The 26,973-nt window shown below is 34.6% G+C and overlaps 1 protein-coding gene across 6 annotated transcripts in view; it reads left to right on the top strand.

Annotated features, from left to right (window-relative positions):
- Window positions 1–26,973, top strand: part of RALGAPA1 (Ral GTPase activating protein catalytic subunit alpha 1) — a 226,179-nt gene that overhangs the window by 70,017 nt on the left and 129,189 nt on the right. For all 6 annotated transcript variants that reach the window (XR_009500898.1, XM_059914119.1, XM_059914115.1 and 3 more), the window contains exons 11-16: window positions 7,337–7,534; window positions 11,138–11,275; window positions 15,237–15,385; window positions 18,238–18,367; window positions 20,095–20,332; window positions 21,366–21,527. Coding sequence is in view for 5 of the 6 variants with exons in the window: in XM_059914119.1 (XP_059770102.1) it covers window positions 7,337–7,534; window positions 11,138–11,275; window positions 15,237–15,385; window positions 18,238–18,367; window positions 20,095–20,332; window positions 21,366–21,527 (1,015 nt within the window). In the remaining variant the exon portion in view is untranslated. The remainder of the gene's footprint in view (window positions 1–7,336; window positions 7,535–11,137; window positions 11,276–15,236; window positions 15,386–18,237; window positions 18,368–20,094; window positions 20,333–21,365; window positions 21,528–26,973) is intronic.

Genomic DNA, 26,973 nt, shown 5'->3' with positions numbered 1-26,973 from the left:
AATTCTAGATTGACAGTTATTTTCATCTGGTACATTTAGGGCACTCAGATGCTTTCCCACTTTTCTGTTTTACATTGTTGCTGTTGAGATGTCAATCAACAGTTGAACTTTTAGTGCAGTTATCTTTTCTCTGGCTCTTTTTGTACCTTTTTTTAGCGTTTGGCATTTTGTATTTTACTGTGGTATGTCCAGGTCTAGATTTCCTTTTATTTATTCTTCAGGGGATACTTTGGGGATACTGTAATTATGGATTAGTATAATTTGACAATTCTGGAAATTTTCCAGCCATTCTCTCTTTAAACATTGCCTCTGTCCCATTTTTTTCTTGCCTTTCAAGATGTGTGTTAGACCTTTCCCACTTCATACGTCTGCTGACCTTCATATATATTTTCCATCACTTTGTCTCTCTGTGCTACATTCCGGATACTTTCTTTCTAATTACAGCTGTTTCTGGAAGTTGGCCAGTCTGCTTGGTCAATTTTATGGTCTCTAGTTCATTACTTATATTTTATGTATTAATATGAAACTTAGTTATTTTATATTGATTGATCACCCTAATATTCCTGAGGTCTTTATAGGTCTGATTCTGCCATATTTTGTTTCTGAACGCTCCTTCTCATGATGCTATATTCTCTTGCAATATCTTGTAATATTTCTTGCACTATTTTGTGATTTCAGAAATTCAGAACCTTGATTCTGAGCTTTTGCTGCTTATGACTGTTTCTTGATTTGGTTTATTAAAGGTTGATTGCTCCAGAGAGGAATTGCATTTGCTTCACATAGATGCAAGGAAACACTTCCAACTTCACATTAAACTGAATTCTTGGTTTGAAGTTTAAGCCAGCCAGATAATATGAATGTATAGTATAAACCTGTATTAAGGCTAGCTTTTGGTGAGTGTTTATGACAAGGTTTCTGTTATCTACTTTGCATCTAAATATGGGCAGTTTTCCTTGCAGACTTTTAGTGAGGTGGGTTTATTTCTAATTCAGCATCACACTGATGATATATAGTTCTTTGGAACCCCGAATTTGTTTGGAGGTTTCCTATTGTTCTTCCTTCCTTACCCCAGTAGTTCCATAAAAGTAATTGGTTTCATTCAAAGTGAAAGTCAGCTTTATTGCTACACCTAAGACCTCTCTTGAGTTTGGACTTTATGTAGGTTTTTATTTTCAAATATTTCTTCCTATTTTATGGCTCACCAGTGCATTTAAGAAGGTTAAAGTTTTTTTAAAAATGTAGTATTTTTGTATTTTTAGTTGTAAGGTTGGTCAGGTTACCTGGTCCATGACACTCTTGGAAACAGAATTCCCCTATTGTGTTTTTTATGATGCTCTTTATATTTTAATTTCTAAAAGTTGTATTTGGTTGTTTTTTTAATACCTGTCTAGTCATTTTTTGCAGTGGCTTATTCTTTGTTCATATTTTCATTTTCTTCTAAATTAAAATGTATTAAAATACTTATTTAATATTCCTTATTCCAGTAATTCCAGTAACTTAAGTTTTTGCAGTTCTGGCCTTGTTGTTTCTGTTTACTCGCCCTCATTTGTTTTGGATTTTTGTGTTAAGAGCTTACATTTCTTTGGAATTTTGTGGAAATTACTTTGAAACCTGGGTTGAAGGATGTGTTTCTCCAGAGAGGATTTGCACTTGCTTCTCTCAGGTGTTCAGGGGTCCTGTCAACCTTGGTTTACTTTAAATTACAATTCTTAGCTTATGATTCTTCTCACTTAGCAGCACTCAAAGTTAGGTGATGGCCAGCCTGAGAATATGAATTTGCAGGGAAGGCTGTTCTTCTCTCATATTTCCTTACCCCAAGTCAACAGACAAGTTTCCTCACTGACTCTTCTCTGGAGTCAAGTTTTTTTCTTCCCTCCTAGCTCACCTTTGTATTGAGGATATAGCCTTCATTGTTATCAGCTTTATACGTAGGACTCTGATCTGCCTCTCCCCTCCATACAGTTGGCCTTTTAAACCAAAGCTCTGGAGGCTGTCCAGGGCAGCACCCAGCAGCTGCATTGATTATTTCGCCTCTCTAGATTAATACTTCCATTTTGTTCTAGACTCAGAATATCCTCACAAGCTGAGCCATTCTTTTTAATATGTATATTACATTTTTTTGTGATAATTTTTAGGTGTTCTGTGCAGGTAGATTCCAGGATATCTTTTTTATGATATTGCTGGGAACTGAAGTTCTCTGAGATGTTATTTTTATTGTAACAGCTATTTTTTTTAAAGTGATTTTTAAGGTAAAACTTAAGGAAAAATAGATTTTAGGATGGTGACTCCAATGAATCATTCATGTTTTGAAAAGAAATCAATTTTGAAGATTAGATTGTATTAGGAAAGCTATTTTTACCTGCTTAATACTGATGATAAATTTGCAAAATTGAGAATCTGTGTAATAGTTTTTCGTGATTTTGAAGGCTCATATGTTCTACAATGTATTATAGTATAGGCAGAAATATTCCATTAATTATCAGGTATATGGGCATAGAATGATCTTGCCCTTAGCAATCCCAGCTAGAGCACAAGTCCTTTATAGGTAAATAGTTTTTACCTATAGAAGAAATGTCTTTACTTTTCATCTTTCAAATAATTTCATCCTCATAGCCGTTACACTTACTGTTTCCCTATCTGAACTTTTGTCCTTCAACCTTCCCCTCTTTCCTCTCTATCCTTCCTGCCTCCCCTTCTCGCCTGGCTACTCAACCTTTAGGTCATAGCTTAAATGTGACTACACTAGAAAAGTCTTCCATGACCACCCTCACCCATTCACCCACCCACCCACAGGCAGGTAGAAGCACCTGCCCACACATGTGCACGCACACACACACACACACACACAGTAAGTACCTCTTTTTTAACGATGTTTTTGAAAGCTGTACTCTTCTTCATAGTACCTCTCCTGAGTTTTATAATTATTTTTTTGAATGTGTGTTTAATTTTGATCTTTCATATTACCCTCCATGAATACTTCTCTTTCTCATTCATCATTGTAGCCATAGTGCATGGCAGTGAGTTAGGCACCTAATAAATATTTGGTGAATGAATCAAGCTCAGTAACTGTTGAGTGCTGGGCACTTTGTCAGTCCTAGCTGAGGGCTAACATGTATTTCTAGAAGCTGTCTTGAGCTGATTTGTTATATAGCTGATAATGTTTTTTTTCAGGACCAGTTTAATGATTGTGAGTTCTATCTCAGATGAAGGTATTTATATTGTTACATGTCTTTAAAACAAAGATACAATTGTAAAACATGAATGCCCAAATTATTTGATAAAATTGTTTTTATATTTGATAAAATTGTTCTCCATATCCAATAGAATAGGCATAAATGGACTCCAGACATTAACCCTCTATTTCATAGGGAAACCCATTTATTGTGCTTTATGTTGTTAGTACTTGGAGGCTACAGTGAGGAGCCCCAAGTACTTTGATATGAGGTAAATATAACACATCAAGAGTTTAACCTTTAAAAGCACCACAGATTTATTTTATATGTATGTAAATTAAAAAAATATAAACATACATACATACGCATAATTTTTTTTCCGAAGTCAGTGGGTGGCAAAGTATAATCTGGGGCTCATGAGAAATCTCCAGGATCTTTTGAGGTTCGTAAGGTCAAAACCTTTTTCACTCTTATTGTTTCACAAGTGTACTGTGAAGTTTTCCAGAGGATACCTGACATGTGATATTGTATCAGATTTAATGTAGAAGCAAGCAGATAAGAGAATCCAACTGTCTTCTATATTAAGCTAAACATTAAGGAGATTTGTAAGAATGTAAAATAATGCCACTCTTCTTTTAATTTGGAAAATGTGTTAACATATAGCAGATTAGGGGTTCTGAGACCAAAATGCAAACCACTGCTTTAAGGAGACAAAAAATTCCCAGGTCTGCTAAATGCTCACTGTATTTGATTAAATTTTAAAGAATGTGTCTGTCACAATCTGGGTTGATTAATAATGGAAGCACATTAAAAGAATAATCAGAGACCAACATGTTTTGTTAGTGTTTTTTCAGTGAAGAAGAGAGGCTTAGCTACCAGTAAATCAGACCCCATTGGCAAAGCCAATTATTAGAAAACTGTATGTACCAGGTTATCTTAAGCTGATACCATCAGATATTTGATTTTTTCCATCTCGTATTGTTTTGATTCTTCCTCCATGTAGTTGTCTGGTTATGATGTAGTTTTATGGTCATAGAACCATAAAACTGGAGGTGACCTCATGCAGGTCTACCTACAGAGAGAAAATTTGCTGAGCACGTTGATTCAAATATTCTTGCCTATGATGACAGTTTCCCTTATTATCAATTAATACTTATGTCTGATTGTGAGTAGTTCTTCTTTGTAGAAAGATAAGGTGCCAATATGGATTTGAATTTTCTGGTCTGAGACAACCATTTCTCATTGTAAATGTATAAAATGGCCCTCTAGTTTATATGCATCAGATTTTTAGCCATGGCTAACATCAGTCTTTCCTCAAGATCCTTATTTAGGGTGTCAGCAAAATCAGTGTAGGGGTCTGTAAGGACAAATGTCATATATATACACTCTAGTCTTTAGTAGATTCATCCGGCCATTTGGGGTATAGTGTGATAATTTAGGCAATAATGAAGATCTTAGCTCTGGATCTAATATTTTTAAAATTAGTAAACTTTTTTTTAGAGCAGTTTTCAGTTCATAGCAAAAATGAGCAGAAAATAAAGCGAATTCCCATGCTAATTTTTTTTTAAGTTAATTTTTCAGTATCTGAGAATAGAACCTTTTGGAGATTATTTAAGGGGTTTTTTTTTTTTTTTTTTGGTTTTTTAAAAAAAATCTTTAAGGAAGGCCGAGCTGTTGCTTCAGTTGTAAAATAGTCTTAGAGCAGGCAATGATGATCAAAATTATGCCATTGACCATTAAGCTGCTGGAACATAAGAATGAGAATTTGGAATGGGTTTGTTAGATGGAGGAAAGTAGCAAGTAATGTATTGGGTTGGCCAAAAAGTGCCTTCAGTTTTTAAGTAAAAATAAAAGACATTTTCCATTTTCACCAAGAACTTTATTGAACAATGTATTCACCCTTTTGTTCCACTACTTTCTGCCATTTTCCAGGCAACTTCATAATTCCATCTTACCAAAACGTTTTATCTTTTTGAACAAAGAACTGTTCCAGGTGCCTTTTACAGTCTTCCAGGAAATAGAAATTTTTTCCATTAAGAGAATTTTGTGAAGACCAAAATAAATGGGAATCTGAAGGTGCAATTTCTGATGAATACGGCAGATGAATGAGAACTTCCCGGCCAAGCTTTAACAGTTTTTGCCTGGTCATCAAAGAAATATGCAGTCTTGCGTTATCCTGATGGAAGATTATTCGCTTTCTGTTGACTAATTCTGGACACTTTTCAGCAAGTGCTGCCTTCAGTTGGTCTAATTGGGAGCCGTACTTGTTGGAATTAATCGTTTGGTTTTCTGGAAGGAGCTCATAATAGAGGACTCCCTTCCAATCCCAATATACACAACATCACCTTCTTTGGATGAAGACCGGCCTTTGGTGTGGTTGGTGGTGGTTCATTTCGCTTGCCCCACGATCTCTTCCGTTCCACATTATTGTATAGTATCCACTTTTCTTCGCCCATCACAATTTGTTTTAAAAATGGAACATTTTCGTTATGTTTCAGTAGAGAATTGCATGCAGAAATATGGTCAAGAAGGTATTTTCGCTTAACTTACGTGGAACCCAAACATCAAAGTGATGAACGTAACTAAGATGATGCAAATGATTTTCAGTGCTTGATTTGGATATTTTGAGTATATTGGCTATCTCCTGCATGGTATAATGTTGATTGTTCTCAATTAATGTCTTGATTTGATCGCTCTCAACTTCAGCTGGTCTACCCGACCCTGGAGCATCGTCCAGCGAGAAATCGCCAGTGCGAACTTCACAAACTATTTTTGACATGTTTGATAGGTCACAGCACCTTCTCCATACACCACAGAAATCTTTTTTTGCATTTCAGTTAAGTTTTTACCTTTCTTGAAATAATAAAGCATAATATGCTGAAAATGTTGCTTTTTTCTTCTATCTTCAATATTAAAATGGCTATACAAAAATTACCAATTTTGATGTCTTTTTTAAAATGCACGCTGATATGACAGCTATCACATGCAGTCTAACGAAATTGTTTCGAATGAAGTTAAAGACAACTAAGTGCTGCTAGAGCCATCTTATGGAAAAAACTGAAGGAACCTTTTGACCAACGCAGTAGTTTGCTAGGGAATCAATAATAGCAAATAAATAAAAGGATTACCAAAGAACATTAAATACGTTGATATTACACATTAACTTTTCATCGTTATCTCAGGAACCTGATTTTCTTGGCTAGTTTCAATCAGATAAAGTCATTTAACCCCATGATTATTATTAAATACACCTACTGATAATTCTAGAGTAGAAAGTGGCAGGTTTTAGGTAAAGGTCTTGTGATTTTTACAGTTGAAATTAATAGGTAGTGGTTGTAAAAATAAAGAAAAGTCAAATTCTATTTGTAAAAAAGTGAAGTGAAAATGTTAACACATAAACACAAATGTGCATAACGGAAGGACTTTGGATAGTGAGATTAAGAGTATTTTATTGCTTTATTTATGCAAGTATGAATTGTATAAAAAAGTTTTTTTTTTCATGTGACAATGTTTTTGTGATGAGGAAGATACATACTTTTTTAAAACTTAAGGGAACCTGAAAGTACCTAAGGAAAGAATAACTGTAAGATATTCTTTTAACTTTCTAAGTATTTTTTGCCTTATTATTTAACTTGTATAACTTTATATATGTAAAATGAAAGAAGAAAGATGTAACTTTTTAAAAAATACTCTTAGAAAAGCTAAGTTGCCTCATTACATGGTATTTTTATTACTCCTCAGAGTCATAATTTTTGTTTTTTGATTAAAATCTTTTTATCAAAATTCATTTTAATGTTAATTTTTAAAAACCTAATAATATAAGTTACAAAAATGTGATTTATTATGAAAAGGTGTATTTACATTAAGCTTTTAGGAGCATAGTTACAAGGAATATGTTCATTCTGAGATAGTACAGTTGAAACAAATCTTTGCTCCTTGTGCTGGAAATCAGTGTCTCCCTACCAAAAGTATTGCTATCTTAATGTATTTACAAATTATTTGGAGACAAAAGGTTTTTTTCTGACCATGAATTGGTTGACTTTAACTCTTTAAAAATCATATATATCTCACATTTTATAACAAGATAGAAATGTATGTGTTAGTGGTTTGTGGCAAAGTAAAAGGTATCATTATCTATAGTCTCTCGTTTTTTTTTTCACTAGGCATTTTTATTACCAATTTGTGAAGCAGCAGCTATGAGAAAAGTGGTAAAAGTATATCAAGAATGGATCCAGCAAGAGGAAAAGCCTTTGTTCATGCAAGAGCCTGAAGAAATTGTGATCTCCTCTTCAGACTTACCATGCATTGACAATGTCACAGACCATGATATTTCAATGGAAGAAGGAGAAAAGAGAGAAGAGGTAAAGTAAGACTTACGTATTTTAGTATGTTTAATAGATTAGATTTTCACAGAGTGAGATAATACGGGATAAATGGGAAGGTAAAGATACCTTTGAGTATACAGTTGATCCTTGAGCAACATGGGTTTGAACTGTGTGGGTCCACTTATACAAGGATTTTTTCAATAATATTGAATAAGTACTACAGTACCGCATGATCCATAGTTGGTTGAATCTTTCAGACACAGAGGAACCTTGGATACTGAGAGCCAACTATAAGTCGTACGCAGATTTTTGACTGCTCGGAGGGTTGGTGCCCTAAACCCAGTGTTGTTCAAGGGTCAGTTATATTTTGCAATTTAGTTAATGTAACAGTTACCTCAGTACCCTATCCCAAAGCTCTTTGATGTGACAACTTTAAAAGAGGTTGTATTCTGATTCTTTAAGTCATTGCCTGGATCAAAGTTAGATGCTATTATAAAAGGTATAATATTTAAAAGTGTGGTGGGAATTCCCTTTCTGTCCAGTGGTTAGGACTCGGTGCTTTCACTGCTAGGCCTGGGTTCGATCCCTGGTTGGGGAGCTAAGATCCCCCAGTGCATCTTAGAGTGATTACCAAAGTGCAGTCCCCCCTTGCCTGTCTTATTCATTTAGACTTCAGGAGTAAATGGAACCAGGGACCCAAATTCCACTCGTGCTGTCTCTTATCTCATTCTTTCCCCTCTGTGAGTAAACTGCAGTACTTCTTTTCACAGACCAGCTTACTTAACACGTCAAGTTGTTTTTTATTCTGCAGTCAGCTATAGTGCAAAAATTCCCAAGAAAGAATTCAGAGTATTCTGGTTTGTGTTTTACACTTGCCATTGGTCAGGTTCTCACCAAAAAGTTACACTCTGATATTGACATATATCTTACTAAATCCAGATAGGAGTGACTTGGTAATCACCTTGGTGGTTAATTTAACTTCATCAGTGGATTTTTTTCAGGATATTAGCATATAAGTGAATAGGCAACATTCTATAGGGATTCAATGACTCAATATTTATATATGTATGAATATGTATATATGATATATATGTATATATCATACATATATACATGTATATATGATATATATATGTATATATCTATCATACATATATAAGTATATATGTATATATGGCATCCTCCCCTAGTTCTAGAGGGAAAAAAATGAAACTAAGAAATATAATTGAAGTAAATAAAATTATATAAATTATGAAAGAATATTCACAGTTGTATTTGTTATGTACCAGCAAAAACATGCAGTTTTTGCATCAAGCTAGAAAATAAACCTATCAGTCTAAATAACTTGTTCTCCTCTAGTTTTTTGTTATGAATTTATAGCTCAATACCGAGCCTACCCTCTGTCATTTAGTATCCTTAAATAAAAATGATAGATAATAAATCTACCTACATACATAGTAAAAAAAACAAGGAGTAGAAAGGAGGGAGGAAAGCCAGAAGGAAGGAAGCTACAAATGCAGGGTGATGTAGGTGTATTGCATAGTTGTGTTCTATTGGCTCCTTAAATACTTCACCAGTGTTGCTATTAGAGATGTGATTTCTTGCTAATGACGTGAACCAAAAAACAAAAGTTGTAATCTTTCATTGATTTGTATTTCTGGTAAATTCAATATATATGTATATAAATCATTTAAAATTTGGTGTTAATTATAAAATGGAGTTGTTACAGATTCAGATAATTAATTATTAATGGATTTTTTATTCACAAAGTGTCTGTGACACATCTGAAAGACATGCAGAGTACAGGACAGTTTGTGTATGTGCAGACTGTCATGTGCCTTGTTGTATGTTTAGCATTACCTGGCTTATCCCATTAAATCCCAGTGATATTCTCAATTCTGTGACAACAAAACACTGACAAGTTTGAGTGCTATCTAAAATATGTGATGCCCATTTTGAGAACAAGTGTTAGAACTAGAAATATGAAAAGACATCATTTCTATCTGTATGTAACAATGATTTAGCAAGAAGACAAGCATGCAAATTTAAGTATTATAAAACAGTATTATTGCTACGATCCTACAGCGTGAAAGAGGGAATACCTAATTCTGCCTAAGAAAGGCTTCAGTGAGGAAGTAGTATAATACAAAGAGCAGGTAACAAGTGGGAAAGGAGCCACACAGTGTGAATAACTTCTACAAAGACGTAAGAGACACTGAGAAGACTTTTATTTGGCTGTAGCTAAGAGTAGGTGGTTGAGAGTGGTAAGAAATGTGAGATAGACAAGAACTAGGCTCTGTTTAGTAACTTGTGTGCCGTTGTAGTGGACTTTGATTACATTCTAGACACTGGAAAGATTATGAATAGAAAAATGGCATTAATAGTTACATATTTCAGAAGGCTCATACCAAGCTCAGAGTGGAAGATAGATTGGAGGTCAGTCTGGAGGCAAGGACACTAGTTAGGAAGTGTCAGAAGTGAGATAATAAGTACCTGATAAAGGACAGTGGCAGTTACAATGGGAATATAAGGGAGAAGACAGATAAATGAGCTCCTTTGGTGGTGAAACCAGTATTTTGATGATTAATTGGGTATGAAGAACGAAAAGGTGTCCCAAGTTTCTTTTTATTGCAACCAGGGTAGTTGCCATTCGCACATGAATAGGAGAGAAAATAAGTGCGAGTGCGGTGGTGGTGACGGCGGCCAAGGAGGCTATAGGAGTTGGTAGGAAGGGGAGGGCATGGTTATGTAAATTTACTTTTAAGTATCTTAAAGTTGAGGTGCTTGTGGGTCATTCAGGAAGAACTGTTTAGAAGATACCTGATCATAGAAGTATGGAGCTTGAGAGAAAGCTATAGATCAGACCGTGGCATATTGTATTGGCTACTCGGACAGCACTGAGTTCCAGTACTGCTTCTGGTAATGAAACAATAGTTTATATTAGACTGAACCTCCCATATATTAAAATTGTAAGCTCTAAGCAAAATATGTATTAAAAAAAAGTATTTGAAGATACTGGTGAGTGACCAAAAGCAGAAAGAAACTAGAGAGAAACTTTAAAAAAGGGATCAACTCTGAGTGAAATTTCTGTTTGACTGAGGGAGCTCCGTAGTCAGCAGGACTTTGACAGCCAAACTCAAGCAGAAAGCTGCAGTGTTAGTGGTTTGAAGTAGCAGTATTTATCTGTCTTCGGATAATAGGAATTTTACTACTCTTAAGTAGGATAAATAGAAGCTATTTTCTATTGTTTTATTAAAGTCATTTGGATTCTGGCATTTATTTACTTTACAACAGAATTTATCTTTTACAAAGCTGTAAATAATATGATCCCATTCTTGAGTGTGTAAATGTACAGAAGGGAGGTTTATACATTAGATAGATAGAAAAATGTCTATATCTGAAATAATACAATTTCTGGCTGGTCCTTATGGATGATTTTTTTTACTTTGTATTTTTGTCAGTGAGAACCTTTTTTACAGTGCACCTATACGTTGTTTTTGTAGTCAAATAGGGTATCTTCTATTTTGAGAAGATGTTTAGCAGAGGGACCCAGTAGTTTCCAGTTTACTTCTTCAGCTTACTGACTTGTCACAGCATTCTTAATTGATGAAATATTAAAAACTTGATATTTTGCTTCAGGAAAATGGGACCAGTATTGCTGATCATGTTCGAAATTCCACTTGGGCAAAAAATGGCACCTACCAAGATGTTCTTCATAATGCTTCTGAAGAAGCCATAGAACAAAACATACGAGCTGGTGCCCAAGCAGTTTTGCAGGTAGATCACTTGTTGTTTGTTTTTTAAAAATAAAATAAAAATCATTAAATATTTAAAATATAAAATTCAGTATTTCAGTAATTTTTTAAATATAATGAACTCACCACCCACATTTATTACTTATCATTATGCCATATTAATTTTGTTTTTCCCTTAACTTTCATTTCACTTCATAATGTATATTGATAAACATTACATTTTTTTTTTAGACAATTTTAAAATTTATATAAATTGTGTCATGGTATACTGTCATCTGCAACTTTTTGCATTAACCATTATGTTTTGGAGATTTGTTGTTGATACATAGCCATAGTTAATTCATTTTAAACTACTTTGTGGTATTACAATTTATGATTATTTCATATTTTATTTATTCATTTTTCTGTTGATGGTTTTTTGTTTCCAGTTTCTCAGTATTCCAGATAATGCTACATTAAACATGCTATATATGTATTTTGGGGCACATGTGGGAGAATTTCCCTAGGATATATACATAGAAGTGGAATTACTGGGTTGGAGCATTTGTACATTATCAGCTTTACTTTACTGTTATTTGCCAAATTGTTCTCCAGCATGGTTATAATAATTTACATTCCCTCCAGTAGTGCTTGTAAGTTCTCATTTCCTTATATCTTCCTCATTACTTGTATAGTCAGATTTTAATTTTTGCTGCTCCTGTGTGTGTGAAATGTTGTCTCATTTTTTTTTTAGTTTGTGTTTCCCTGTTTCAATTTGCTTTTCCTTCATCACTACTGAAATTGAGCATCTTTTCTCATGTATGAATTGCCTGTTAATATGCTTTTTCCATTATTCTTTTGGATTGTTTGTCTTTGTGTTATTGATTTTTAGTTCATTATATTCATTCATTTTTTTAAACCATACTATTTTTGTCAAGGCCACATGTGACCTCCCCATTGTTAAATCGAATGGATGTTTTTCAATCCTAATTTTACTAGAGTTGTCTGGAGTATTTTACAGAGTATATCATTCCCTCGCTGTTGAAACCCTTCTTCATCTGGCCTTCAGAGTAGCATACCCTCCTGTGTTTCTCCTAACTCACTGGCCTCTTCTCAGACTTTTTTTTTTTTTTACTGATTTTTCAATATATCTCTCAACTTTTCATGTTGAAGTGCCCAGGAATCAGCTCTCAGATCTCTTTTCTATGTAAACTTACTCTCTTGTTGATCTCATCCATTCCTATGGCTTTAAATGTCATCTATATACTGCAACTTCTACATTTTATCTCTAGTCTGAGACTTCTTATCTGAACTCTATGAGTCCTGAACTCAAATATTCAAATGCCAAGTTGTCATCTTCACTTGAAGATCTAATAGATATCTCAAACTTGACATGTCTAAAACTTGGCTTCTCACCTTGTTCAACAAACATGCTCTTCCTGCAGCTTTCCTTGCTTCATTTGATGGCAGCTGTTTTTCAGTTGCTCAGGCCATCTAATTTCCTATATTTCTTTTATATCTTATATCTAATTTGACGACAAATCCTGTCAACTTTCAGAATGTATGCAGAATCTGACTGCTATTCAGCACTCACTACGTCTTGTGTTCAAGCCTCAGTAATCTTTCATCTGGATTATTGCAGTAAATTTCTAATTAGTATTCTTGCTTCTGGTCTTGCCCATCCATCATCCTGGTATATTCTCAACACAGTAGCCAGAGGGATCCTGTAAAATGTAAGTCAGATCATGTTATTTTTCTGCTCTGAACCCTCTGGTGGCTTTTCCTGATCACTAAGCATAAAAACAAAGTTCTTCCCAATGGTCTATCAGGCCTTTACATCATTGCTCCTCAGAGTGTGGCCCACAGACTAGTGCTGGTCCACAAGGTATTTACAAAATTGAGAGTGAGAGTTTAGAAACTAAGTCATTTAATGTCTCTTGATTCTGATGAAAAGTCTTTTTTTCATTTCCTTTTACCTATTCATTTTTTAAATTGTATTTTATAATAGGATTGTTCTGTAAGATTGGGGGGAAAACCTGTTCCCTCACCACTGGCAGTGTGAGAAGCTCTGCTTCACATGCTCTGGCTGTTTCTCAACGTCTCTCCCACTGCTTTTCCCCTTCCTCACTTCACTCTGTACTTCTTGCTGTTCCTCAGATATGCTAGGCCAGCTCTCACCGGTCCTTTAAACTTGCTCAGGTCCTTTAAACTTGCTTTTCCTTTTCTTTGGAATGGTTTTCTTCCATGTTGCTACATGGTTGAGCTTTGCTTTTTCTTTTTTAAGTCACCCATATTTATATCCATTCTCTGCTCCCTGCCACCTTTGCTTACTGGGTTTCCCGGGACAATGAGGTGATATTGAGTACCCTTGTCTTGTTCTTGGCTTTTGGCACTACTTCCAAATGTCTCAGGTTCAGGCAGAACTTTTCAGGTTCAATTGCTGTTATAACATTTGCTGTAGTTCTTGATAAATATTCTTTTTCAGATTAAGGAATTTTACCTTTTTTCTTAGTTTGCTAAATTTAAAAAAAATAATGAATAAGTGCTAAATGCTTTTTCTTTATGCATTGTGATGATCGTACTTTTTTCCATTTTAATCTGTTGATAGGATATAGTATATTAATAGACTTTTCCAATGTCAAGGCATCCTTACATTTCTGGAGTAAATAACTACTTGGTCATAAAGTATTATATTTTGATCAATTTGAATTGCTACTGTTTTTTGAAGATTTTTGTCTATATGTTCATAAGTGTTATTGGTCTCTTCCTTACTTTTCTTATGTAATCCTTGTCTGTTTTTGATAACTGGATTATAGTCTTATAAAAATAAATTGGGTAGTTTATTTGTCTCTGAAACAGCTTGTGTAAAATAGGGATCATCTACTGGGAAGGCTGGGCAAAACTCTGCCTGTAAAGCAGTGTAGGCCTGGTGTTTAGGGATGGATCAGGGATACTTTGATTACCAGTTCACTTTCTTTTATGGTATTGATGTATACGTCTTTTGTATTTCTTCTTGAGTCAGTTTTGGCTATTTATGTTTTATCTAAAAACTAATCCATTTTATTAAATTTTCAATTTTATTGACATAAAGTTATTCACTGAACTATCATTTTAAAATTCTCTACTGGCTATGTAGGTATGTCCATATTTTATTTCTAATGTTATTTGTGCCTCTTTTTTGCTTTTCTTAGTCACTGTTGCTAGACGTACAGAGTCAGCTCTTTTCCCGATTTTAAAGTTAGCTTAATGTCCTTTTCTTACATGATTTTACAACTGTATTTTGCCATGGAGTTCATCCAGGGGATTTAAATCAGAATTATGGGTGTAGAAAATGTAAATGTCCTAGATTCGCAATAGACGTAATGTTCTGTTCCTCCAAAGTGTCTTTGAAAACCTTTGCACATACCTGTCACCATTATAACAACTTTCTCCTCAGTAACAAAATACAATTAATGATTTGATTATAATGAATTTAATTAAAGATACATATTGATGGGCCCTGATTAGTAGTACTATAATATGCAGTCTGTTCATGCAGTCTATTATTACCAAAACAGATATGCACACATAGTCAATAAACATGAAAAAAGAGAATAGATGGTTTTGAACACCTCATTCAGAAAGTCCATCTTGATTGAGGTATCATCTTTTATCCTAAACGATTTTTAATTTTTATTGTTCTTTTCATTTTATGACAACAATCAGGTTGTTATATTAAAGCGCCCTCACTTTTAAAATATGCTGTTTTTCACTTGGCTTATTTTTTTCGGGTGCCTACTAGTAATTTTATATTTGTCTAGATAAACATAAAAATAGATTTAATGAGCTTAAATTTCCAATATCAAGCTGGTGGTAGAAGCAGGGTTAGAATTAACCTGCAGTCTAATGCTTTTAAGTTTGTTGTAGATCACCTAGTTATCAGCATCTTGAGTTGTTTTCCCTTTGAATAAGAAATTTCCCATTGAAATTCTGTAACGAATCACTAATGATTTCTTTTATCTTAGGTGTTTATTATAAACTCCTCAAACATATTTCTTCTTGAACCTGCAAATGAGATAAAAAATCTTCTGGATGAGCACACAGATATGTGTAAACGAATTCTTAACATTTATCGGTTCATGGTTGTGCAAGTATCAATGGACAAAAAGACTTGGTAAAAAATACTTATCTTTTTTTTTTTTTATTGTGTATATGAGCATAGTAAATTCTAGAGGAATAGTGCCTGTGAAGAGGGCTTGTAACAATATTGTACAGGCTTCTATTATTGAATGAATGAGTGAATAAATATAATATTTTATGTAATAATCATGATGACACAGTGGTCTCCTTCACTTTATCTCAAGCATCTTTGATCAAACTGCCACAAGATGCCTTTGTTTATCTTTCTAAAGTGGGCATGTGATGGCCTCCCCCACTGCCCGCCACCCCCAGGAATGAATACTGGCATGCATGTATGAATAAATGAATTTATATGTGTGAATGAATGAATAAGTAAATGATTGAATGTATGAATGCCTGATTCCTCAACCTGGCATTCAAGACTGTGTACAGTCAGGCTCCTGAGTACTTTTCCAGTCCTTTCTCAAGCCTAAACTCCACCCTGCAGAATGAGATACTACCTCCCAGCTTTATCAAATTGCTGTCTCTCGAGCACAGTCTGAACTCTTCTTTAGAGTGTCTGATTCCTGTCATCTTTTCCTATTGTTACCATAACTGTCCTTAGATTCTACCTTCCTTTTTCCACATAGCCTTATTTTTTCAGCTCACTTCCTTTCATTCTGTATTTGTACCTCTGTTGTAGATCTTGTCAAAATTGTCTTAGTTCCTAAATTACTTGTAAAATGTCCATTTACCTCACTGAATTGAGACGCCCTAAAAGGTATATATACTGGTTGTCTTGTTTTTATATTTCCTACATTTCTTAACATAGTATCATATATTATTCATACTCTATAAATATTTGTTTAATTGAATGAAAAAAAGAGGCCTTTTAGAGAGATGAGAAGAGCAGTTCTTCGGTTTCTGTAAAAATGATACATGTTCATTGTAAAATTCAAACAAAGAAAAGTTTTAAAAAGAAAATAAAAGTTGCCTAATAGCTCACTCTCTAGAGGTAATTATTGTTTGCCCTTTGGTGAACATCTGGTTCACCAAACCACACACACAGTTACATAGTATTATGCCATATGTATGTACCATAATTTTCTTAACTAATCACCTGTTGCTGGATATGTAGTTACTTATTTTGTTGTTGGAGGAGGGGAGGATAATGAACATCCTTGTATGTATACAATTTTCCTCTTTTGAGTCATTCTGAAAAACTGGGAGTACTTAGTCAAAGAATATGCCTACTTTGTGTTTTGTTACATATGGGAAAATGGTTTTATTTTGAAAAAACTTTTGATTAACATAATATTGATATAGTTACATCTAGAAGTAGTTATTAACTGATTTGGAGCACTTTTTCTGTGTCAGGTATCTTTTTAATCTTTTTACATCTATTTTCTTTCTTAATCCTTGTAGCACCCTATGAGGTAGATAATTTTACATGGTGATTCTTAGGCACAAAGAGATTAAGTAATTTATCATTGTTCACATAGCATAAATTTGAACTGTGGTCCTACTGACCATTCTTTTGTTAGTCCTTCCCCATTTTTTCTTTTTATATGCTTTGAATCAATGCTGTTGGTCCAGGTTAAAGTGAGAGACTTGCTATGTGGAACACAATTTTAGAATTTTTAAAAATTTTATAAGTTCCCATGAAGTCATAGCATTTATGAAAGATTTCTCACATATTTACATCGAATTTATAAGACTTTATGAATTAAAATCATTATTGTATTACAAAGTAAAAAGTTATCTAATAATATATGAGTGAATTATGGTTTGACCACAAATCAGAAAGATTTATTTGGAAAACCTATTCTTTATTGAATATGTGGTTGACTTTAAATGGCTTTTCATTTCATATAGTGAAGCTAGCTAGAAGCCTAAGGTTACAAACGTGTTACCTCTGATTTTTATGAGTTGAATGCATACGTTTGTTTGGTTAATAAATTCAGGATATTTTTCATTGAGTGATACTTTTATATTTAATTCTGCCCTTACTTCCCAGAAAAACCATGATATTAGATCTGGGATTTCTTGCTGCCTCTGTCGCATTTCTCACATGGACTGTCCCACATATTGCTATGCCTAGAATGGGCCTGCAAATAAGCCAGAGAGGAGGAGGCTTGATAGACTTGGGTTGTTAGTCTGACTATACACCCAACTGAAATCCCCTTGTCAGACTTTTATTTTTTTGGATGTGGTTGCATCAGTTTTTGAATTATCAGGTGCAAATAAGGTAGTTTTATGGTCTTAATATTAAGCATCTAAGAGGAAGAGACAAGATAAGGATAATATAATAGGGTTGGCTTGACTTGCAGTTCACAAAGAGGATAAAGAATTGAAAGATGGCCAAATGAAAAAGGATGGAAAGAAGCAATAGAGTGATGGTTCTTAATTACTTGTCAGGCTCATTGTGATCTGTTAGTCTTAAAATATCATGTAATTTTTGAAATTGAACCTGGTACAATTCTAGATATGCAGTTGTTCTCCATATTGTAAAGATGGATGAGATGGACAGGTATCAAGGTAGAATTGTATTGTTTAGACAGATGAGTGTTCTTCAGACAGCTCCCTAAGGTCACTATTTGATTTGTGGGGTGGAGGAATGGGAGCAGTCTCCATATTCTCACTCCCAATTCATCAGCTGTTGTATACATTTTTATTTGGTGAGGGGTATTGTGGCTGAGAAATGGCTTAAAAATGGCTGGTATAGATTTATAAAATGGAATTTTATATTTTAATATTTAAAGAATTCTAAAATTTTGAAAGATATTTGGTATTTGAGTTATTGAAAGATAATAACATTTTTATAACAAATATTAATTTGAAAGTTATTCATTAACCAAAAGCAAACATGTGCACAAAGGAAACATTAATTAATTTTTTTACTTTAAGGGAACAGATGCTGCTTGTGTTGCTCAGAGTCACGGAGTCTGTACTGAAGATGCCATCACAAGCTTTTCTACAGTTCCAGGGGAAAAAAAACATGACTTTGGCAGGTCGACTTGCAGGACCACTTTTCCAGGCAATAAAAATAAATAAATAGATAGATAAATAGGTGGATAGATATGTATTTTTTCTTAAGACTTATTGAGCCCTGAACTTACTACCTGGGAAGAAAGCTTTAAATCAGAAAGCATTTCATATTAAATAATTTTTTGTAGAGCCAAATAAAAGTTGCTTATCTAAATAGACTATTTGCCATACATACAAACTCACAACCTAATAGAGTAGAGGAAATATCAATCAGGTCTGTGAAAAAAGTGTTAAAACAAGCTGATTATATTTATCTCTTGTGTGGTACACTTATGTATGATTGCAAAAAGCTGCCAGAAGTCTTCATGATAATGGCTTGATTGTTTGCATTATGAGTTTCCAGGTCTCTGGGTTTGTTAGAAAAACAAGACTTTAAGTCGTTCTGTAGTAAAGAAAAAGAAGTAAATCACGATTCTTTCTTACCATGCTATTCTGGAAGACTTTAATCTCTTCACATCTTCATTTGAAGTATCAGTGGTAGGAATTATATGTTGTGTTTCCCAGCCTAAGGATAGAGTACTGACTTTAAATGTATCATGGATTATTTGGAAAATAGAAAGCAAAGTAGTATTTTTTAAAGATGACACATTAAATACAAATACATGGATAAAATGGTTCTTAATGTCAAGGATAAAAGCTCTCTCAGCTCTCATTCTTGGCCATTAGTGTAGCCATTCAAATGATTATTTTTTCCCCAGATATGCTAGTTCACCTAAAATTCTGTGATGGTAGTGAATAAGTCTTTGAAACCAGCTACATTTATTATCTAATCTCCTCTTGACTTCATGAGTTCTCCACCCCCACCGCCACTGTTAGAACTAACCCAATGGTGGGCACTATTGGAAGGTAAAATTTTAGCTTGCTACATGGAATAACTTTTTTGTACTCTGAATGTTTAAAAATAGAATGGAGGGCCACTAGTTATTACTGTTTAATTTCATAAACTCTGCTCATTTTTATCTTTATATTTAATGTATAAATTTATGTGAATTCCTTAGTAAAATTGGTTGAGTTAAACTTTTGAAAAACTTTTATTTTGTGACTTATTTCTTCAGTAGGAGGATTATATCTTTGGTAGAAATCTATAAAGTCTCAGGGGTACAGCCTGGTCAGTAATTTCTGCCCTTTTATGAATAAGTTTTTTATTCTGTGATTGGATTTGTTACAGAACACCTTTAATTCCTCTGGTGTCTTTAAAATGAAATTTAATTTTATCCTTCAGTTTACGTATAAGTTTTCAAAAACACATTTCAGTAAGTTAAATATATCTCTAGTAACTTTTTTTTTTTTTAGAATATTCAAATTGTATAGTTAGTGATTCCCATCTTTAATTTGAGAATGTAGGTTTTGTTGTTTTAGTTCAATAACTACTAACTACTCAATAATTTCAACACATAATAGTGTGGAGACTTCTATCTCTTTATAAACAACATTTATTTAACATTAACATAATGCAGCATGAAGGGTAGTTAAACTTTAGGGAGATTTCTTTTCAGTTTTGGTAACTTGTCCTAATGCCAGAATGTTGGGAATTGGCAGTTGTTGAAATTTATAGTAGGTACTAATGAGTGCTTGAATTACTTTTATAAGTATTATGTACCAAGAAAGGATATCATGGATATTATATGATTTAAAGTTCTGCTTGTTTTGGTGTAATTTTTTAATAATTGATTTTGAATATATTTCATTGTTATTTCTGATTATTTGTCTTTATAGACTCTTATAGTTGCCTGGATTAAAGCAAATCTAAATGTGTACATCTCCCGAGAACTTTGGGATGACTTACTCTCAGTATTGTCATCGTTGACCTATTGGGAAGAGTTAGCCACTGAATGGTCACTGACTATGGAGACACTAACTAAAGTTTTAGCTAGAAATTTATATAGTTTGGATCTCAGTGATTTACCATTGGATAAGCTGAGTGAACAGAAACAAAAAAAGCACAAAGGGAAAGGTAAGAGTTGTTCACAAAGGTGCTCCATATAAATTTGTTTAAATAATTTGGTCTGGGAAAATCAAGCCAGGGAGAGGTGTGAAGATAAAAGTTGTATTTTCTCTTAATTATTCTCTTAATTTACCCTGAAGGTTAAAAATTTTCAACAGTGAAGCATGTAGGTACCTTGTAATTGTTCTTGAAGAGCCTTAAATTCAACAGTAATTTTGATAAGAAATAAAGTATTCTGTATGTTGTTCTGTACATATCTAGCTAAAGTTACATAAATAATTCAGAATCTTAAATATTATATTTTTAATAATTAACCAAAATGGAGATTTATAAAACACTCTTCCTTTTTATCATACACAATTTTTTATTGAAACATAGAAGGTGATTTCATGTTACTCTATTTAAAAAGAATTGTGTGAGAAATTCTTTTAAAAGCATTTTCTTAGTTTTAACAAAAGCAAACATTTCCTGAATGTGGATTGTATACCTGCCTAATGTTAAAAAGCTGGAGAGGGACAGTAACATAGTGATTATATCATAAAAACATGTCCTTATAATTCTGGGTTTGCTAGTATTTTTCACTCTTAATAATTAGTTGCTATCTAGAGATTACATCTGAGTCACATTTCATACTTAACAATATTCCAGAGTGCTGAGTGTGTTACCAAACTACTTTTTCCTGGACTGTTTATTTTCCAAGTGGCTATTATTGGCAGGTAGAGATAGAGTAACTTCCACCACAGGATGGATTTTGGTTAGCTCGTTTTCTGTCCTTTTTTTGCCTGTCCAAATGTTTCACTTCTATATGAAGCAAGTGGGTGGCAGAGGATTTATAATCGTTTATTGTTGATGTTGTATTTTTAAAAATCTGCCTCCGTTTTGGAACATGAAAATGAAGTTCAGAAAAACCTTATAGTACGCAAGCATTTTATCTAGTTACTTTATGAGTAAACCTAAGAGTCTGAGGCAAAGTGGCACACATAATTCGAAGAGATTATTGATATGGTGACAGTACACTGAGATTGAAAATCTGCATTTCTAGGAGTGGGACATGAATTTCAGAAAGTTTCAGTTGACAAGTCATTTTCTAGAGGATGGAGTCGTGATCAGCCTGGCCAAGCCCCAATGAGACAGAGAAGTGCAACAACCACTGGTTCCCCAGGAACGGAAAAGGCGAGGAGTATAGTACGGCAAAAAACTGTTGGTATGTACTCTTTAAAATCATGAGAATTGTATGGGGCAATACGTTTATAGTCCTTAGTAACAATGTATATAAATACACCGTTTTCTTATCCATTGGCTTTTGTTGTTAAATGAAAAACTTCTGTAGGAAAACATTTTTTTCAGTAATACTTGGAGTCCGATGACATGCTGTGTTATCGCTTTATGCTATTAAGATGTATCTTACATTATTGTTTTTATGTAGTTTATTTTACTGTTGATATCAATAATTTTAAACCGTTACTTTACAGAATTGAAGAAGTAGGACTCTGATTCACTTAACAGAACTCATGTATTAATTGATATAGTTTCTACTAAGTGAATATACTCATAAACATGGAAAATTAGGTAGCTTATTTTCAGTGCTACAATTATACAATTATATTGGCTTCACAGACTTCCAGTGAGGAATTCATGCTCTCTACTTGTAGACAGCTGAGGCCAAGGTGGAGTATATTGTTAGGTTCCTTGCTGCCTTTAACAAGCATGGAAGAAATTTCTATGATGGGAAGAATTTCTGGATGTAGGATCACTCAGCATACTGTGGACCTAGTTACCATCTTATTCCTTTTCCTCTCAGAGATTTATAACTTGGTCTTCATTGTAGTAGAAAGAGTGCTGCAAGGAAAAACAAGGACTTTGTCCTGATCTTTTTTTTCACTCTTTCATCACTAAATAGTTAGATAACCTTGAATAATTTACTGAACTTTCTAGGCTTTATTTACTTCATCTGTATAGTGGGTATGATAATATCTCACATGCCTGAAACAAAATTGCTTGACGTTACTTCAGGCTTTGCAATCTGTGATTCTGTGGAAGGAGAATTTTCTGTGGGAATATATCTATATTTGATGGTAATCAGTGAAAAACACTACTATTTTTAAAAAATTGAAAAGCATTGTTGTAGGATATGTCTTCTATGAAATGATGGGTTCTGAAGTGTTGAGAATTACAGTTCTAAAGGAAGAAACAAAAGTAGAAAGAGAATAGGGAAATTAAAGATTTTAAAAGAATTAAAAATGTTTAAAATTGTTCAAAAGAATATTTTCACAATTGTCTTCTGCCTATAAAATAACCATAGAATATATTGATTGTATATGTCAAGCCAGAAGAATGAGAGATTATACAAGGAAAAAGGATATTGATGGATAAAAATTAATATAATTTAATTTTGGTATAGAATTACATTTTGAAATTCTTGGGAAGATGTTGATTACATCTGAAATGCCTTTCTTCATATTATGTTAATGTCACATTTATAGAAAATATTTCTATATTGGTTAAGAAGGAATTGTTCTTTTAATTTTAAAATTTTACTTAAAACTAGAATCTTTTTAAAAAGTTCCATATATATATATTTTTCTGATTATGGAAGTAATTTATGCTTAGTGTGGAAAGTAAAGTTTAAGGAAGCGCAAAAGCATATTAGGTGTCTAATGAGAAGAAATCATTGCTAACATGTTGGCGTATTTCTAATCTTTATAAAAGCATGTGTGAGTAAAATACTCATCTTAAAAGTATAGCTGACTATGATTACTTTCTGATACCTATGTTAAAACAGTCTTGCCTGGCTTGCTCATTGGACTAACCTATCAAATAAAAAGTTAAAGCATTACCACAGCAAAGGAAACCATAAACAAGACGAAAAGACAACCCTCAGAATGGGAGAAAATATTTGCAAATGAAGCAACTGACAAAGGATTAATCTCCAAAATTTACAAGCAGCTCATACATCTCACTATCAAAAAAACAACCCAATCCAAAAATGGGCAGAAGACCTAAATAGACATTTCTCCAAAGAAGACATACAGATTGCCAACAAACACATGAAAGAATGCTCAACATCATTAATCATTAGAGAAATGCAAATCAAAACTACAATGAGATATCATCTCACACCTATCAGAATGGCCATCATCAAAAAATCTACAAACAATAAATTCTGGAGAGGGTGTGGAGAAAAGGGAACCCTCTTGCACTGTTGGTGGGAATGTAAATTGATACAGCCACTGTGGAGAACAGTATGGAGGTTCCTTAAAAAACTGAAAATAGAACTGCCATACGACCCAGCAATCCCACTACTGGGCATATACCCTGAGAAAACCATAATTCAAAAAGTCATGTACCACAATGTTCATTGCAGCTCTATTTACAATAGCCAGGACATGGAAGCAACCTAAGTGTCCATCAACAGATGAATGGATAAAGAAGATGTGGCACATATATACAATGGAATATTACTCAGCCATAAGAAGAAACGAAATTGAGTTATTTGTAGTGAGGTGGATGGACCTAGAGTCTGTCATACAGAGTGAAGTAAGTCAGAAAGAGAAAAACAAATACCGTATGCTAACACATACGTATGGAATCTAAAAAAAAAAAAAATGGTCATGAAGAAACTAGGGGTAGGACGGGAATAAACATGCTGACCTACTAGAGAATGGACTTGAGGACACAGGGAGGGGGAAGGATAAGCTGGGACAAAGAGAGAGAGTGGCATGGGCAAATATACACTACCAAATGTAAAACCGATAGCTAGTGGGAAGCAGCTGCATAGCACAGGGAGATCAGCTCGGTGCTTTGTGACCACCTAGAGGGGTGGGATAGGGAGGGTGGGACGGAGGGAGACGCAAGTGGGGAGAGATATGGGGATATATGTATATGTATAGCTGATCCACTTTGTTATAAAGCAGAAACTAACACACCATTGTAAAGCAATTATACTCCAATAAAGATGTTAAAAAAAAAAGTTAAAGCATTACAAATTTTGTTTAGAAAGGTAGCTGCATAAAGTTGGAAAATACTAATACTAGAAAATGTTGAACTCCTTGCATCAGATTTCATTACATGTCAGTACCATAATTTAACCTGTATCCTGAAGATGGACTTTTAGTTTATTTCCAATTTTGTGCTGTTAAAAATGGTACAGAATATAGTTATGTATATTTCTATACTTTGTACTTACATGCAGATATGTCTGTAGGTTTAATCTATAGGATTTGGAATTAAATTGCCCTTAAAACAATGAGATACCACTACATATCTATTAGAATGGCTGAAATCCAGAACACTGACAACATGAAATGCTGACAAGGATATGGAGCAACAGTAACTCTCATTGCTCGTGGGAATGGTACAGCCACTTTGGAAGACAGTTTGGTAGTTTCCTAGAAAACTAAACATACTCTTACCATAGAATCAAATCCTTGGCATTTACCCAGGTAAGTTGAAAACGTATGTCCACACAAACATTGGCACTCAAATATTTGAAGCAGCTTTATTCGTAAACTTGGAATTTATGCCAGAGCTTGGAATCAACCAAGATATTCTTAAATAGGTGAATGAATTAACAAACAGTGGTACATCCACACAGTGGAATATTATTCTTTGAAAATAAGAAGTGAGCTATCAGGCCATGGAAAAAATATGGAGGAGCTCCGGATGCATATTGCTAAGTGAAAGAAGCCAATCGGAAAAGGTTACATACACTATGATTCCAACTATATGATATTCTGGAAAAGGGAAAACTAAAGAGACAATAAAAAGATTACTGATTGCCAGAGGTGGAGGTGGGGAGCAGGGCAACAAGAAGGGACGAATAGGTGGAGCACAGTGGGTTTTTAGAGCAGTGAAAGTATTCTGTATGATACCGTAATGGTGTATACATGTTATACGTTTGTCAAAAGCCCATAGAATGTACAACACAAAGAGTGATCTCTAATGTAAACTGTGGATTTTGTTAATGACACTGTATCAGTATTAGCTCATCAGTTGTAGAAAATGTACCATACCAATGAAAGATGTCAGTACTTGGGGAAACTCGAGGTGGCGGTGGGAGAAGAAGGGGATATATTGGAACTCTTTGTACTTGCCACTCAATTTTCCCGTAAACCTGGAACTGCTTTTTAAAAATTAAAGTGTACAGGCAGACCTCAGGAGATAGTGCAGGTTTGGTTCCAGACCACCACAATAAAGCAAATATCCCTATAAAGCGGGTCACACGAATTTTTTGTTTTCCCAGTGCATATAAAGGTTATGTTTACACTACACTGCAGTCTGTTAAGTGTTCAGTAGCATTATGTCTAAAGAAACAATGTTACATACCTTAATTTAAAATATTGCCCAAAAATGGTAACCATGAGTCTGAATCTTCAGCACTTCATAGTCTTTTTGCTGGTGGCTGCTGACTGATCAGGGTGGTGGTTGCTGAAGGTTGGGGTGGCTGTGACAGTTTCTTAAGGTAAGACCATTAAGGGAGTTTGCAGCATTGGTTGACTCTTCCTTACACAAACGATTTCTCTGTAGTATGCGATGATGTTTTATCGCATTTTACTCACTAGAATTTCTTTCAGAATTGGAGTCAGTCCCCTCAAACCCTGCCACAGCTTTATCCACTAAACTTACATAATATTCTAAATCCTTTGTTCTCATTTCAACAGTCTTCACAGCATCTTCACCAGGAGTAGATTCCACCTCAAGAAACCACTTTCTTTGCTCACTCATAAGAAGAAACTCCTTTTCAAAGTTTTATCTTGAGACTGAGTTTTATCTCAGTCCCATCCTCAGGCTAGTTCTGTTGTGCTTTCTACCACATTTGCAGTTACTTCCTCCACTAAAGTCATCCATGAGGATCGGAATTAACTTCTTCCAAACTCCTGTTAATGTTGACATTTTGACCTCTTCCCATGAATCACATTGTTCTTAATGGCATCTAGAATGGTTTTCTTGTTTCCAGAAGGTTTTCAGTGTATCAATACTTTGCCCAGATTCATCAGAGCAGTCACCATCTATAACAGCTATAGCCTTACGAAATGTATCTTAAAGAATAAGACTTGGAGGGGGCAAGATGGCGGAAGAGTAAGACGCGGAGATCACCTTCCTTCCCACAGATACAGTAGAAATACATCTACACGTGGAACTGCTCCTACAGAACACCCACTGAACACTGGCAGAAAACGTCAGACCTCCCAAAAGGCAAGAAACTCCCCACGTACTTGGGTAGGGTAAAAGAAAAAAGAAATAACAGAGACAAAAGAATAGGGACGGGACCTGCGCCAGTGGGAGGGAGCCGTGAAGGAGGAAAGGTTTCCAGGCACTAGGAAGCCCCTTTGCGGGCAGAGACTGCGGGTGGCAGAGGGGGGAAGCTTCGGAGCCACGGAGGAGAGCGCAGCCACAGGGGTGTGGAGGGCAAAGCAGAGAGACTCCTGCACAGAGGCTCGGCGCCAACCAGCACTCACCAGCCCGAGAGGCTTGTCTGCTCACTCGCCGGGGCGGGCGGGGGCTGGGAGCTGAGGCTCGGGCTTTGGTGCTAGCTGGGAGGGAGTCCGGGAAAAAGTCTGCAGCTGCCGAAGAGGCAAGAGACTTTTTCTTGCCTCTTTGTTTCGCGGCGCGCAAGGAGAGGGGATTCAGAGCGCTCCCTAAACGAAATC

Source organism: Balaenoptera ricei, chromosome 2, assembly GCF_028023285.1.
Source record: "Balaenoptera ricei isolate mBalRic1 chromosome 2, mBalRic1.hap2, whole genome shotgun sequence".
Taxonomy (NCBI): Eukaryota; Metazoa; Chordata; class Mammalia; order Artiodactyla; family Balaenopteridae; genus Balaenoptera; species Balaenoptera ricei.
The sequence above is the reverse complement of the archived record's forward strand: the minus strand, read 5'-3'. Positions and strand labels throughout refer to the sequence as shown.